The sequence below is a fragment of the Lipotes vexillifer genome, unplaced genomic scaffold (assembly GCF_000442215.2).
Source record: "Lipotes vexillifer unplaced genomic scaffold, Lipotes_vexillifer_v1.1 scaffold225, whole genome shotgun sequence".
NCBI classification, from domain to species: Eukaryota; Metazoa; Chordata; class Mammalia; order Artiodactyla; family Lipotidae; genus Lipotes; species Lipotes vexillifer.
In genome coordinates, this window is record NW_006787630.1 from 2,696,514 (window position 1) to 2,708,529 (window position 12,016).

At 50.5% G+C, this 12,016-nt stretch overlaps 1 protein-coding gene across 1 annotated transcript in view; it reads left to right on the forward strand.

The window, feature by feature from the left end:
• The window catches only part of PLPP2 (phospholipid phosphatase 2), a 39,587-nt gene that overhangs the window by 4,935 nt on the left and 22,636 nt on the right, over positions 1–12,016 (forward strand). The window contains 4 exon segments of the mRNA XM_007460457.1: positions 2,507–2,564; positions 2,798–2,974; positions 3,222–3,300; positions 3,303–3,435. Coding sequence (XP_007460519.1) covers positions 2,507–2,564; positions 2,798–2,974; positions 3,222–3,300; positions 3,303–3,435 — 447 coding nt within the window.

Consider the following 12,016-nt stretch of genomic DNA (forward strand, 5'->3'; position numbering starts at 1 on the left):
TTATGTTTTGTATTTACTTTTACTGGTGACTTTTTACGTTTTTTTTTTTGTGGATTTGAGTTACTGTCTAGTATCCTTCGTTCCTCCATGAAAGACTCCCTTTAGTATTTCTTGTAGAGCTTGTAGGTGTATGAGCTATGAATTTTCTTGGTTCTTGTTGGTCTGGGAATGTCTAAATTTCTCCTTTATTTTTACAGGATCATTTTGCCAGATGTAGAATTCGTGATTCACAGGGTTTTTTTTCCTTTCAGTACTTTGAATATGTCATCCTTCTGGCCTCCGTGGTTTCTGATGAGAAATTAAGCTACTAATCTTACCAAGGATTCCTCGTACACAATGAATCCCTTCTCTTGCTGCTTTCAAGATTTTCTCCTTGACTGTCTTTTGGTAGCCTGATTATACTGTGTCTCTTTGTGGCTCTCTTTGAGTTTATCCTCTTTGAAGTTCATTGGGCTTTTGGATTTGTAGGTTGATGTTTTTCATTTGATGAAAATATTCTTCAAATATTCTTTCTGGGCTTCCCTGGTGGCGCAGTGGTTGAGAGTCCGCCTGCCGATGCAGGGGACGCGGGGTCGTGCCCCGGTCCGGCAATTAAAATCAGAGTCAAGAGTGAAACGGCATAATTTGTATATTGCCTTCTTCCTTCTAATGTGTTAAATTTCTGTCTGACTACATGTGCCCAAACGGTTTTCCACCAACCTCCTCATCTGTGTTAGATTAAACTAGGGTTTTAAATCCAGGTAAATGTTGTATCATCTTTTATGTATATATGTTGGTACATGTGATGGTGTCTCACGAGACTCTGCAGTTCATTCATTTTTCTTCATTCTTTTTTTTCGTTCCTTAGACCAAAAGTCTTGATTGACCTGTCTGTTCACACACGCTTCTGCCTGCTCAGATCTGCTTTTGAGCCCGTCTGGTGATTTATTTCAGATACTATAGTTTTGAACTCCGCAATTTCTATTTGTTTCCCTTTTATAACTTCTGTTTCTTTTTGGTGTTCTCTGTTAGGTGAGACATCATTCTCACAGTTCCTTTAGCTCTCTGAACATATTTTAAATGGCAGATTAAAAGTCTTTATCTAGTGAGTCTAACATCTGGGCTTCCTCAGGGACAGCTTCCAGTAATAGATTTTTTTTTCCCCCCCCCGGGTATTTCCCGCATTTTTTCATGCATGCCTTATAATTTTGTTGCTGTTGTTGAAAACCGGGCATTTTAAATGTTATAATGTAGCAACTCTGGAAATCAGATTCTACTCTCCCCAGGGCTTGTTTTTGCTGTTTGTTGTAGCTGTTGGTGGTTTGCTTAGTGAGTGTTGTGAACTAACTTTGTAGAGTCTGAGTGGCCGTGAAGTTCTGCTGTTAGCTGAGTGATCAGCTAGCGATTGGACAGACATGTCCTTAAATACGTGGGACCGGGGGAAAAAAAACTTCCATTTTACAGACGGGCTTTGTGTGCTGTGTTGGGGCATGTCAGTTGACAACTCTGCCTTAACCTTTACTTACTTCTTGCTTGGTCAACCAGAGGTGAGAGCTTAGGGCCTTCTCAGGTCTTTCCTGAGCCCTGAGGCCCAGCCCTGGCCTCTGGAATCCCAGCCCTTATTCTCCAGAGCTTCTCATTCCCTGGCCTTTCCTCCCAAGCTTTTTGGTTAGTCTGTTTGCTGCAACTGCTATCCGTTGCCCCAGGCAGTGGTGACCGTTACATTTGCTGTAAATATTTACGACCAGTGATCCAGGGAGCCATCAGACAGGACCGGACTATCTCAGTTCTTCGTAAGTGAGCTCTGTTCTCCCTCCACGGCCACCACCAATCTGATTCTTACCGTTGTTGTCAGTTTTTTAGTTGCTTTTATGGGGCGTGCGGATGGACCTTTGGAGTCTCTTAATCTGCCATCTTTTCTCTTGTCCGTTGATGTCCTCTGTTAAAACTTGAAATTATATAAAAAGAAAATGTGGGGCTTCCCTGGTGGCGCAGCGGTTGAGAGTCCGCCTGCCGATGCAGGGGACACGGGTTCGTGCCCCGGTCCGGGAAGATCCCACATGCCGCGGAGCGGCTGGGCCCGTGAGCCATGGCCGCTGAGCCTGCGCGTCCGGAGCCTGTGCTGCGCAACGGGAGAGACCACAACAGTGAGAGGCCCGCGGACTGCCAAAAAAAAAAAAAAAAAGGAAAATGTGAGCCTTGTATCAGTGACCACAGGTGGAAGATAGTCTTGAAAAGAAACACAGCGAAAGTGAAGCTGCTGGCTGGACCCAGTTGTCTGCCCTCGGTTCTGTGTTCAGGGCCTGCAGCATCTTTGTGGTGGGGCCTTGAAGACCGCGAGACCCTATCACATTGTCAGAGAAATGGAAAGGGAAGAACTGATGGTGTCCAACAGTGGCCGTGTTTCTACATGAAATCTTCCCAGACTCTGGGAGGCATGGCAGGATGGGACCGGGGCCGGGGGTGTTTGAAGGCAGAGGTGCTGAGTGTGAGCCTTACTGAAACCTGCCGCGCTCTGCTTTCTCAGATTATCCTTCTACTCCGGACACTCCTCCTTTGGAATGTACTGCATGGTGTTCTTGGCGGTGAGTTTGTTTCTCTGTGACTCGCTTGTTGTGGAGCGGTGGACTAGGCCCTTCCCTGGGCCTCAGTAAAGTGGGGTGGGTGGAGGTGGTGATGGATGGGCTCTGGCTTGTTGATAAAAACTGGAGGCCCTGGGCCTACAGGTTCCAGGCTCCTGGCCTCAGTGTCACCGTCTGTGCGTCCGGCGGGGGTGGCCTGGCAGGCTCCCATGCTGACGGCTGCTCTTGGCCCCCAGCTCTACGTGCAGGCCCGGCTGTGCTGGAAGTGGGCACGGCTGCTGCGGCCCACCGTGCAGTTTTTCCTGGTGGCCTTTGCCCTTTACGTGGGCTACACCCGTGTGTCTGACCACAAACACCACTGGAGTGATGTTCTCGTTGGCCTCCTGCAGGGGGCGCTGGTGGCCGGCCTCACTGTGAGCTCCCGGGCCCCGACCCCCTGCCCTGACCAGAGACCCCCGCTCTGGGGCCCTCCTGCCCTCTCTCTGCCTCTCCAGGACCCTCTCCTCCCATCTTTCCCCTAAGATCCCCCCCTCTGCTGTCCTCACTGCCCCCGCCACGGTGCCCCTCAGCTCCTGGGCTCCGCTGCCCCTCCCTGCCCTGTGCTGCCGCGCCCCGTCCTGCCCCCGCGCAGTCAGCTCCTGCCGTCCTCTCCTCTGCCAGGTCCGCCACGTCTCCGACTTCTTCAAAGCCCGGCCCCCGCAGCACTGCCTGGAGGGCGAGGAGGCCGAGCGGAAGCCCAGCCGTCACTGACGCTGGCCCTGCGCGAGTGCGGCTGCAGCCTCTGCGGGTCCCCTCCTGCTGGGGCTCGGGCTGAGGGCAGCGAGCACGTCCGTGGCCCTGGCAGCTCCCTAAGCCGGGATGGCTGGATCCTGGCGTGGGCTCCACTAACCCCACCTCCACGCACTGGGCCAGGGGGTACCTGGGGCAGCCCTAGCGTGTGGAGGGGGACTCCTGTCTTCTGTTGGGTTAGGGAAGGGACTGAGAGATCCCAGTGGATGCCGTTTTTGTAAAATGTGACGTCTGTGTGGATTTTTAGTAAAATAGGGCGTTTGCTTGACAGATGTTATCAGCACCTCTTCCTTATGGCCGTTCTGAGGACTCTGTTCCTACAGCAGAGGGGGAGACCCTCTCTGGTTGGGGGCTCAGCTGAGCGAACCAGCCATGCCTGCGTTGCTGCTCTGGTCACGTGGGCAGGAGGGTTGCAGGAGAAAGGCCGACTGCCCGTTCCACTCTCCTGTGGCGCTAAGGTTGGGGGTCAGGTGGACCTGCACAAGCAGTCGGGGTGTCACCCTGCAGAGAGAGCCCTGAACAGAAGACACCTGCCGTCGTTTGGCCCCCGGGGCCGGGGAGCCTAGCAGAGACCCGAGTCCACGTCGCGTGGAGGGGTGTATTTACAGCTCTTCCCTCCTCCCAGTAAGGAGGCCTCTGCGGGGGGCCCCTGTGCAGGCCCCCAAATGTAAGGGCTTGGGCAGAAGTTCAGATGTGGATAAGACCGTGGCCACAGGAGCCTGGGTCCTTATCAGCACCCCCAGAGACTGACTGTGCGCAAGGCTGTACTCAGGTCCGCTGAGAGGGCAGCTCCCGTGGGCTCTGCCAGGTGGAGCCTTGCAGTGGCTGTTGTTGAGTTTGAAAGGTCACACATGGGGTTTGGGCCTGGAGCGGGGTCCTTGTGCCCTTTCTGCTGGGGGATATACCACCCCAGCCCCGGCCCAGGCCTCAGAGTCCCTCCCCTTCGAATGACCGGGACCTCTGCCCTCGGATCGTCCCGTCTCAGTGGTGCCCACCTGCATCTGTCCACTCCCTGTGTCCCTGGAGGACTCACTGAAGCTGAAACTCCCCCAGTCCTGACCCCTTCCCTCTGGTCACAGGGACCCCTGTGCACATAAGTGGCATAGATCAGCCCATAAACAAACCTTAAAGAGGGAAAATAGGTTCAAAACCTTAGTGTGGGGAAGACTTTTGTAACTGGGAAAAATAGAGAACGGGAAGCAGAGGGAAGCTGGGGCCCAGGCCGGGGCTGGGGCGTCAAGAGGTGGAACAGACGATGGGGCATAGACTCCCATGTGCCAGGAAGGCGTCCCAGGTGACTGAAGCTTCTGGACCTGATCACCGACGGGCCGGGGTCCCTGAAACTTGCAGAACACACACAGCTTACCTGCTCAAACAGAGCGTAAGTAGGAAGTTCAGTCTTTCGTCAGATATCTGGGCAAAATGGGTGATTTAGTTTTAAGTCTGTTTTTGTTTTACCTGCACCCAGAACCTGTCTTATTCTGTATCCGTTTCAGGGTGTTCCCGTCTGGCCTCCGCAGTGCTCGGGGGCAGAGATGCAGCCTAGCAGCCTCCACTGGAGGCCACGATGGAGAAGGTGAAGATCTTCACGGCCACCCTGGCCTCGCCTCAGCCTGTGGTAGACGGGGAGGGAGGAGGCCCACACACTGCACGTCAGCAGGACGCTGAAGGTCAGGAACTTGGCTTCCTTGAAGGTACTGGGCAGGTTCTGGGCCAGGAAAGCCCTGGTGAAGCTCCCCAGGGCAAGGAGCCCAGGTATCCCAGGGCACAGCAGAAGACAGGGGCCAAGCCCCGGTTGCAGGCGAGGAGGACACATCTAGGCTTGGAGTGCGTGTCTTTGTCAGCGAAGAGAGGAGAGGTTCCCAGGCAGATTCCACAGAGAGTCGGGTGGATTGGGGAGTGGATGAGAACGGTGAAGTCGGGTGCCCCTGACACCAAGCAGCTTTCCTCCCAGGAGCAGTGATCCTGAAAGTCAAGACCACGCAGAGGGTTTTGGCCCAAACAGTGGAAACAGCGCAGTAAACACCGTGCCAGATGTGGTTGCTGGAGGGCGCAGCTGGCTGCGCTGGGACGGCCGATGAGGGGTGAGCAGCACAGAAAGCCTGGGCACGGGGAGATTAGGAGGACGCAGCTGAGAGTCTCTCTCTTGGCCTTGACTGTGGGCGAGTCTCGGGCTTAACGAAGACCCCAAGGACCACAGCTGTGAGAGCAGCGGAGGAGAGAGCCGCCCCCAAAGGGTCCTCAGAAGCTGGGCAGGTCACAGCCGTTGGGGCGGGGTGGGGGGGCAGCGTTCTCTCTTACTGTTTGAGTATAGGATGCTGTACGCACTGGTTTGCATCTGACAAGAAGAGCAGAGATGCAGTGTCTCAGGTGCAGTCATTCTTACAAATCCAAGAAGCATCAGTGTGTGGTCACATTGGAAGTTAGGACATATTGATACACCCAGGCAGCGCCACAAGGAAACTCTCGTGCGTGACTTGGGGTTTACGGTCCTTATGGTTCTATGGCAAGAATAGCCTTTTCTCTTTTCCTCTCTACATGGAGGGGGGTGGGGGTGGTGTTTCTTCAGTTGATTCTCATGGGAAACACCTAGGTTCTTAGCCAGGTAAATATCATTTCTCATGGCATGTTCTCGACGCTCAGCATTCCGTCTACCTTCTGATGTCGGGTTTTGAGAACCCCTCCTAACTGAGTATTGAACCATATGCAGGAATTTCTGTGCAGCACGGCGCTGTGGCTTTGTAGGAAGTCATGCTTGCTTTTTCACAGGTGAAATTTTGTAAGGGCTGTGACTGACAGTATTTCACAGGACAAAAATGAGATGAAAATGTGGCACAATTTAGTGATTATGAAGTCCGCCTGTTTGTATATAGGAATCCATTATGTCACTCTCTTTACTGTAGTTTGAAAACTTTTACAGTAATTCAAAACAGGTAAAGCTCTGCCTAAGTAAATCTTCCTAAGTTGAAAAATAATGTATTCATTCCTCATTCACCAAATAAATCCCTGTTTAAATTGTAACAACATAAAATCCTAATTGAAAAACTTTGTAATGTCGGTTACTGTAGCGGTTTCTGCTCGTGGGTTCCCAGCAGCAGTGGAGGTCATGACGTTCATGTCTCTCTGACCGACCACAAGCAGGCCATTGGTAGGGACTTTGTGGAGGGTCACCCCCTGAGGCTGTGTGGTTTGGGGATTCTTCCTGGAGGCTTAGCAGCCTCAAGCCTGCTAGTCTAGCCCGTCAGCCATCGAGCACCTCTTATGGTGGGGGTGGTGGTTGTGGTGGTGGGGGTGGGTGCTGTTCTACTGCAATTTTTAAAACCTGTGCTTTTTCTTAAGCCTCTTTTAGCATATTTTCAGCAGCTGGACAGCTCCTAGGTCTCCTGCCGGCCTGCTGACTTACCATCTCTGACGTAAACATGCCCCAGAATTTTTCTGTTGGCCTCATTTTCATCAGTGTGATTTTTTGGGATCCAAGTAGCCCAGTTTACACAATTGATAGCTACATTTTTGGGTGAATCTGGGGCACTAAGTAACAATTTCTAACTGGAAAAAGGCTGGAATCACTTGACAGCAGGCATCCACCCTGCAAGGGTGCCCAGATCTCCCCTGTGTATGTCTTTCCTTGGGCTCCAGAGAGAGTGCTCACCTCTCACATCATCACAGACCAACAGCCCCGCCCAGGTCCAGCCATGGGGCAGCAGCAGCCACACCACGCCTGAGGCCAGAGGAGCACTCCTGGAGGCCACCTGACTCAGACCTGGTGACTGACCCTTGACATTCAGCAGAAGGTCACAGGGACCTTCAGTGACCTGAATGGGAAGGAGAAAAGCACGGCCATTTTCTTCTCCAAAGAAACAATCAAGAGAGAATACTTCTGTGGTACTCATTTGAATCGTATGCCTTTTCACCTGCCACGGAAAGGGATCCGGATATTAAACAACGTTACTTTCAATAAGTGCAGCTGCAAGGGTGTCTTCGTACCATGTTTTCTTTTCCTTATTTTTCTGGCCACACCGCACGGCTTGCAGGATTTTAGTTCCCTGAGCAGCGACTGAACCCGGGTCCTGGCAGTGAAAGCGCCAAGTCCTAACCACTGGACCACCAGGGAGTTCCCCATATTTTATTTTCAGCGTCACTGGAAGGGCTACCTGGAAAAATTGTGCAGAACCTATTTCTAGGACCTCCTGCGGTTGACTTTAGCCTGTAAAGTCTTCATTCTCTCCCTTGTCGTTGCCGAGTCAAGTAAAGAACATGCCACTCCAGTTCTGTGCATTCCGGTTTTCCACCTTGAACGACGTACAAGGACATTCTCTCCTCGTTTGTTTTACTGCCGTATTTTGTTGCTGGACAGGACGTATGTTCAGCTGTGCCCCGCCGCGCCTTCACCTCCACTTGTGGGAATTTGTAGAGATCCAGCAGTGTCTCCCTGAGCAGGAAAAAGCTGATGTGGTTCCTGCAGTGACAGCGGTGGCTTTGTTCTGTTTCTCACAGGTGAAATACAGGTTGGTCTGGCCCGCTCCTGACAGCCATGCCAGGGAGCTTCGCCAAGGTCCTTTGGTCTCTTTTGTAGGAAATGTACACGTGATATCCTAAGGGTGTGTTAGGTGGGTGATTGGTGTTCCTGTTGATCTCCTCAGTGTCAAGTCCAAAGGCCAGAATGTAAATATAGTTTCTGAATATCCACCTGCATTAAAGGAAGAGCATTAGGGATCCGAAGCCATCCACACATGCGGTGATTATCTGTTAGGCTAATCACAGGGCCCCATGTGGTGCTTTGTCCAAATACGGAAGCCACTCACGACCCGTGGCTTTTTAAATTTAAATTAACAAAATAAAAATCCAGTTTACCAGTCACAGTAGGCTGAGGAGAAGAAAAAGAATATTTCTGTCATTGGAGGAATTCTTTTGAGATATTCTTGTTTAGAGAATTAAAACTAAGAAAATTCAGTTAGGGTTAAGGTTCCAAGTTAGAGTTAAGGTCAGGGTCAGAGGTTAGGTTCAGGATGAGATTAAGGTCAAGGTCATAATTAAGGAGTGGGAAGGTAGCTCCATATCCTTGGTGGCTGAGTGACTATATCAGTTAATTGGAATTTTCTGCATAGACTAAACTGAGTTCGGGAAAAATAGACAGCCATACAATTATAGTGGAGACTTTGCTATCCACTTTTGGTAGTGGGTAGATCTAACAGACAGAACCAACAACAAGCAAAAAAATAATAATAATAAATAAAAAGAAAAATCAGTGGACTTGAATAACCCCACAGACCAAATGGACCTAACAGACATATGTGGAACTTTCAGCCCAGCAACAGCAGGATGTACATTCTTCTCGAGCACATAGGACACATTCTCAAGTGTAGATCACATGTTAGGTCAACAACTCTTTAAGAAGATTGATATATACCAGGTATCTCTTGTAACCACAGTGGGGTAAAACTAGAAATCAGTGGTAGAAGGAAAACTGGAAAATTCACAAATAGGTGAAAATTAAATAACACACTTTGAACGATCAGTGGGTCAAAGAAGAAATAAAAAGTGAAACTTAAAAATATCTTGAGACAAACAAAAATGGAAACACAGCATACCAAAACTTGTGAGATGCAAAGAAATAGAAAACTGTCCCTGTTTGCAGATGACATGATCTTATCTATAGAAAACCCTAAAGACCAAAAACAAAAAACCTGCTAGAAATAAATGCATTCGGCAAAGTTGCAGAATACGACTCAAAAATCAGTTGTTGTATCTATACACTAATTAATAGTGATTAATGTTGAATCTTTTCAGGTGACTTGTCATCTGTAAACCTTTGGACAGTTGTCTATTCAGGTGCTTTGTTCATTTAAAAATTGGGTTGTTTGTGTTTGGTTCAGTTGTAAAAGTTTTTGTACGTTAGGGCTAGAGTTAGGATATAAATGTTAGGGTTTAGGGTTGGGGTTGGAGTCAGGAGTTAAGGGTCAGGGTCAGAGTTAGAGGTCAAAGTTTAGAGCCTAAGGTCTAGGGTTCCAGGGTTCTAGGGTTGTTAGGGTTTAGGGCTTGAAGTTAAAGGTTGGGGTTAGGTTTAAGCCTCACTGGCCCACTTCCCCCTCTTCTTTCCCCTCTCTCTGAGGCCTCCAGGATGGATAGGACTCACCTGGTCACGAGGCCCTAGCCCGACAAGGGTCTGCATGGTACCAGGGGCCTCAAAGAGACCCTCAAGTCTGACACGTGAGTCAGGAGTTGAGCTGGACAATTGGTTGTCTGCCCTGCCTAGTCCTGGGCTCTGACAGTGGAAGAATGAAATGTCCGCACTGGTCACTGACTGTTTCAATCCAACCTAACCTCAGTCAAGGATTGTGAAGGGCCTCAGAAGTCAGGCGGGGAAGGTGATGCTGGCCCCACTCTATCCGGGCAGTCCCCAGGTCCAGCACAGCCCTGACACACGAGGGTACTTAGTAGACGTGTATAGATTTCTGCAGGACTGGGTGCAGCGACCTGCCAGCCCCCAGGTGCTGCCTTCTTGATGGCTGATGTGGCCCTCCTGGGACTTGATGAATCCTTTGTCCCATCTGAGGGGGCAGTAGAAACAGGTCTCGGAACAGCCCTTGGTTTCCGACCATCCAGGCAGGCATCTGTGGCTCTCCAGCTCAGGTCAGTCTGGGCCCCGTCAAGCCCCCGTGGCCAGTTACTGAGCTGACCCTGCTGCTGGGCGATTGGCCAGCTACCTGGGCAGCCTAGAGAGCCCCTTGGGATTTTCTAATTCTCAGTATCCCTACGGTTGGGAAAAGGGCCTCCTTCCTCACAGCCAGTTAGGTAATGGCCCTCTAAACGTCGAGTGTGGCCCTGGCCACCACAACCAGACGGTGGCCCTGCAGTCCTTTGGCCTTCTAGTTGTAACAAAGTTTGACATTCATGTTCATTGAGAATCAAAGATATGGGAGCAACTGGGCCTCCTGGTGGGCAGTTTCACCCTAAGGCCTTGTGTCCTTGGAGAGCCATGTGCGTCCATGGTCCAGCGCCTGTGGTCTCTGGAAAGCCAGCCAACCGTGGATTCCATGGTATGGAATCATCCTTGAGCCTCCCTCTGCTTCACTGAGCCAGTTTCCTTGCCATCCTAGCATTCGGTCGAAGGCACATGGGCTGTTCTGGGCCAGTCTCTGAGATGCAGGGATCCAGTGCCCAAGGCGGGAGCCCTGAGTTTACCACCAGTACCTACCTTGCTTTTTCAGCAAGTGGAAGGGCTTGCCATCCTGGGAGAACAGAAGAGCACTGGGTGGGCGGCTGCAGCCCCTGACCCTAAGTCAACCCCTTCTTTCCCTGGGATTCCGATCCCACAGCTGTACAGCGGGGGCTGTCAGTGATGTGGAATCTGCTGCTTTCACTGAGCCGGCATCTGTCCTCATGTCCAAGTCCAGCACCTCAGCTCTCCTTTGGGAACTACCTGCCACCTGCTTCCAGTCTAAACAGTTCCAGAAGGCTGACCCTACATTTCACCCACCGTGAAGACAGGTGTATGATCCAAGTCTAGCCAGTCCCATGTTCCATCCAGTGGGTGCTCTGTTGGGCTCAAGGATGAGAATGTGACCCAAGCCAGGCCAAAGGCATTTAAAGCTGTGACTTTTCATGGAGCCCTAGGGACGGAGAAACCCTTGGCAGTAGACCCGCGGAAGCAATCAGAGAGACTGTGCCTGTGAATGGGCCACCCCAGGGCACTCAGTAGGGTAGGGCTGGAGAGGGACCAGGTCACACTGCGAAAGGGTGAGCCCCTGGGTCTGCCAGCTCCAAAGCCATTCTCCAGCTTGCCTCTTGCAATTATTAGTTTACTTCTATCGTTTAAAGATGCTAATTTATTTTACTTCAGTAAGTGTGTCCAGTCACTCGCCATCAAAAAAGTCCTGACACTGGAGAATCCATAATCCCTGAGATTCCTTCAGATGTCCTCACTGCGTGTGGCATGGCTGGAAGAGTTGAAGACACTGGTTGGGGTCTGGTCTTAGGGGAGCTGCCGAACATCTCTGTCCCTGTTCCTTCCTTTTCCCAGGGGAGGAAAACCCCTGAACAATGAGCAAAGAACCAGCACGGGGAAGAGGCCCCCGGGTGGTTAACTGGTCTGTTTGTATTTTCTTTATTTTAGGGTCGATTTTGTTAATGTGTATTTTTACTAGGAAATCACCCATTTCCACTAGTTTTTCCAGTTTGACGCGATAGGTTTCTCATATTTGACTTTCGATTTCTCCTCTCTTTCTGGTTTTCTGCAGAACTGTTACAATTAGTGAACCGATATTCATACGTTATTTTAAGCTAAAATGTCCATATTTTATTTGGGTTCCTTTCTACCTTTTCTGTGCGAGGATCCCATCCAGGGTATCACATGACATTTATTTGTTATGTCTCTTTGGGCTCCTCTTGGCTTTGACAGTTTCTAGACGCCTTGTGTCAATGACCTTGACGGAGGTAGGTCACCGTGCAGACCCCACACTTCAGGAAAGGGGAGTTAGCTGCACTTCCCCGATGCGTGGTTGAGTGTCTTATCAATTGTTCGGAATCCCCCGGCACAGGAGATATCTATTCAACCTCATTTATTTAAAAAAAAAAAAAAAAAAAAATCTATGCGATCTTTTTTTTTTTTACCAGTGTGGACACCTGGATAGATAGTTTAGGCTTTTTGGTTATAATCCAGCACTACA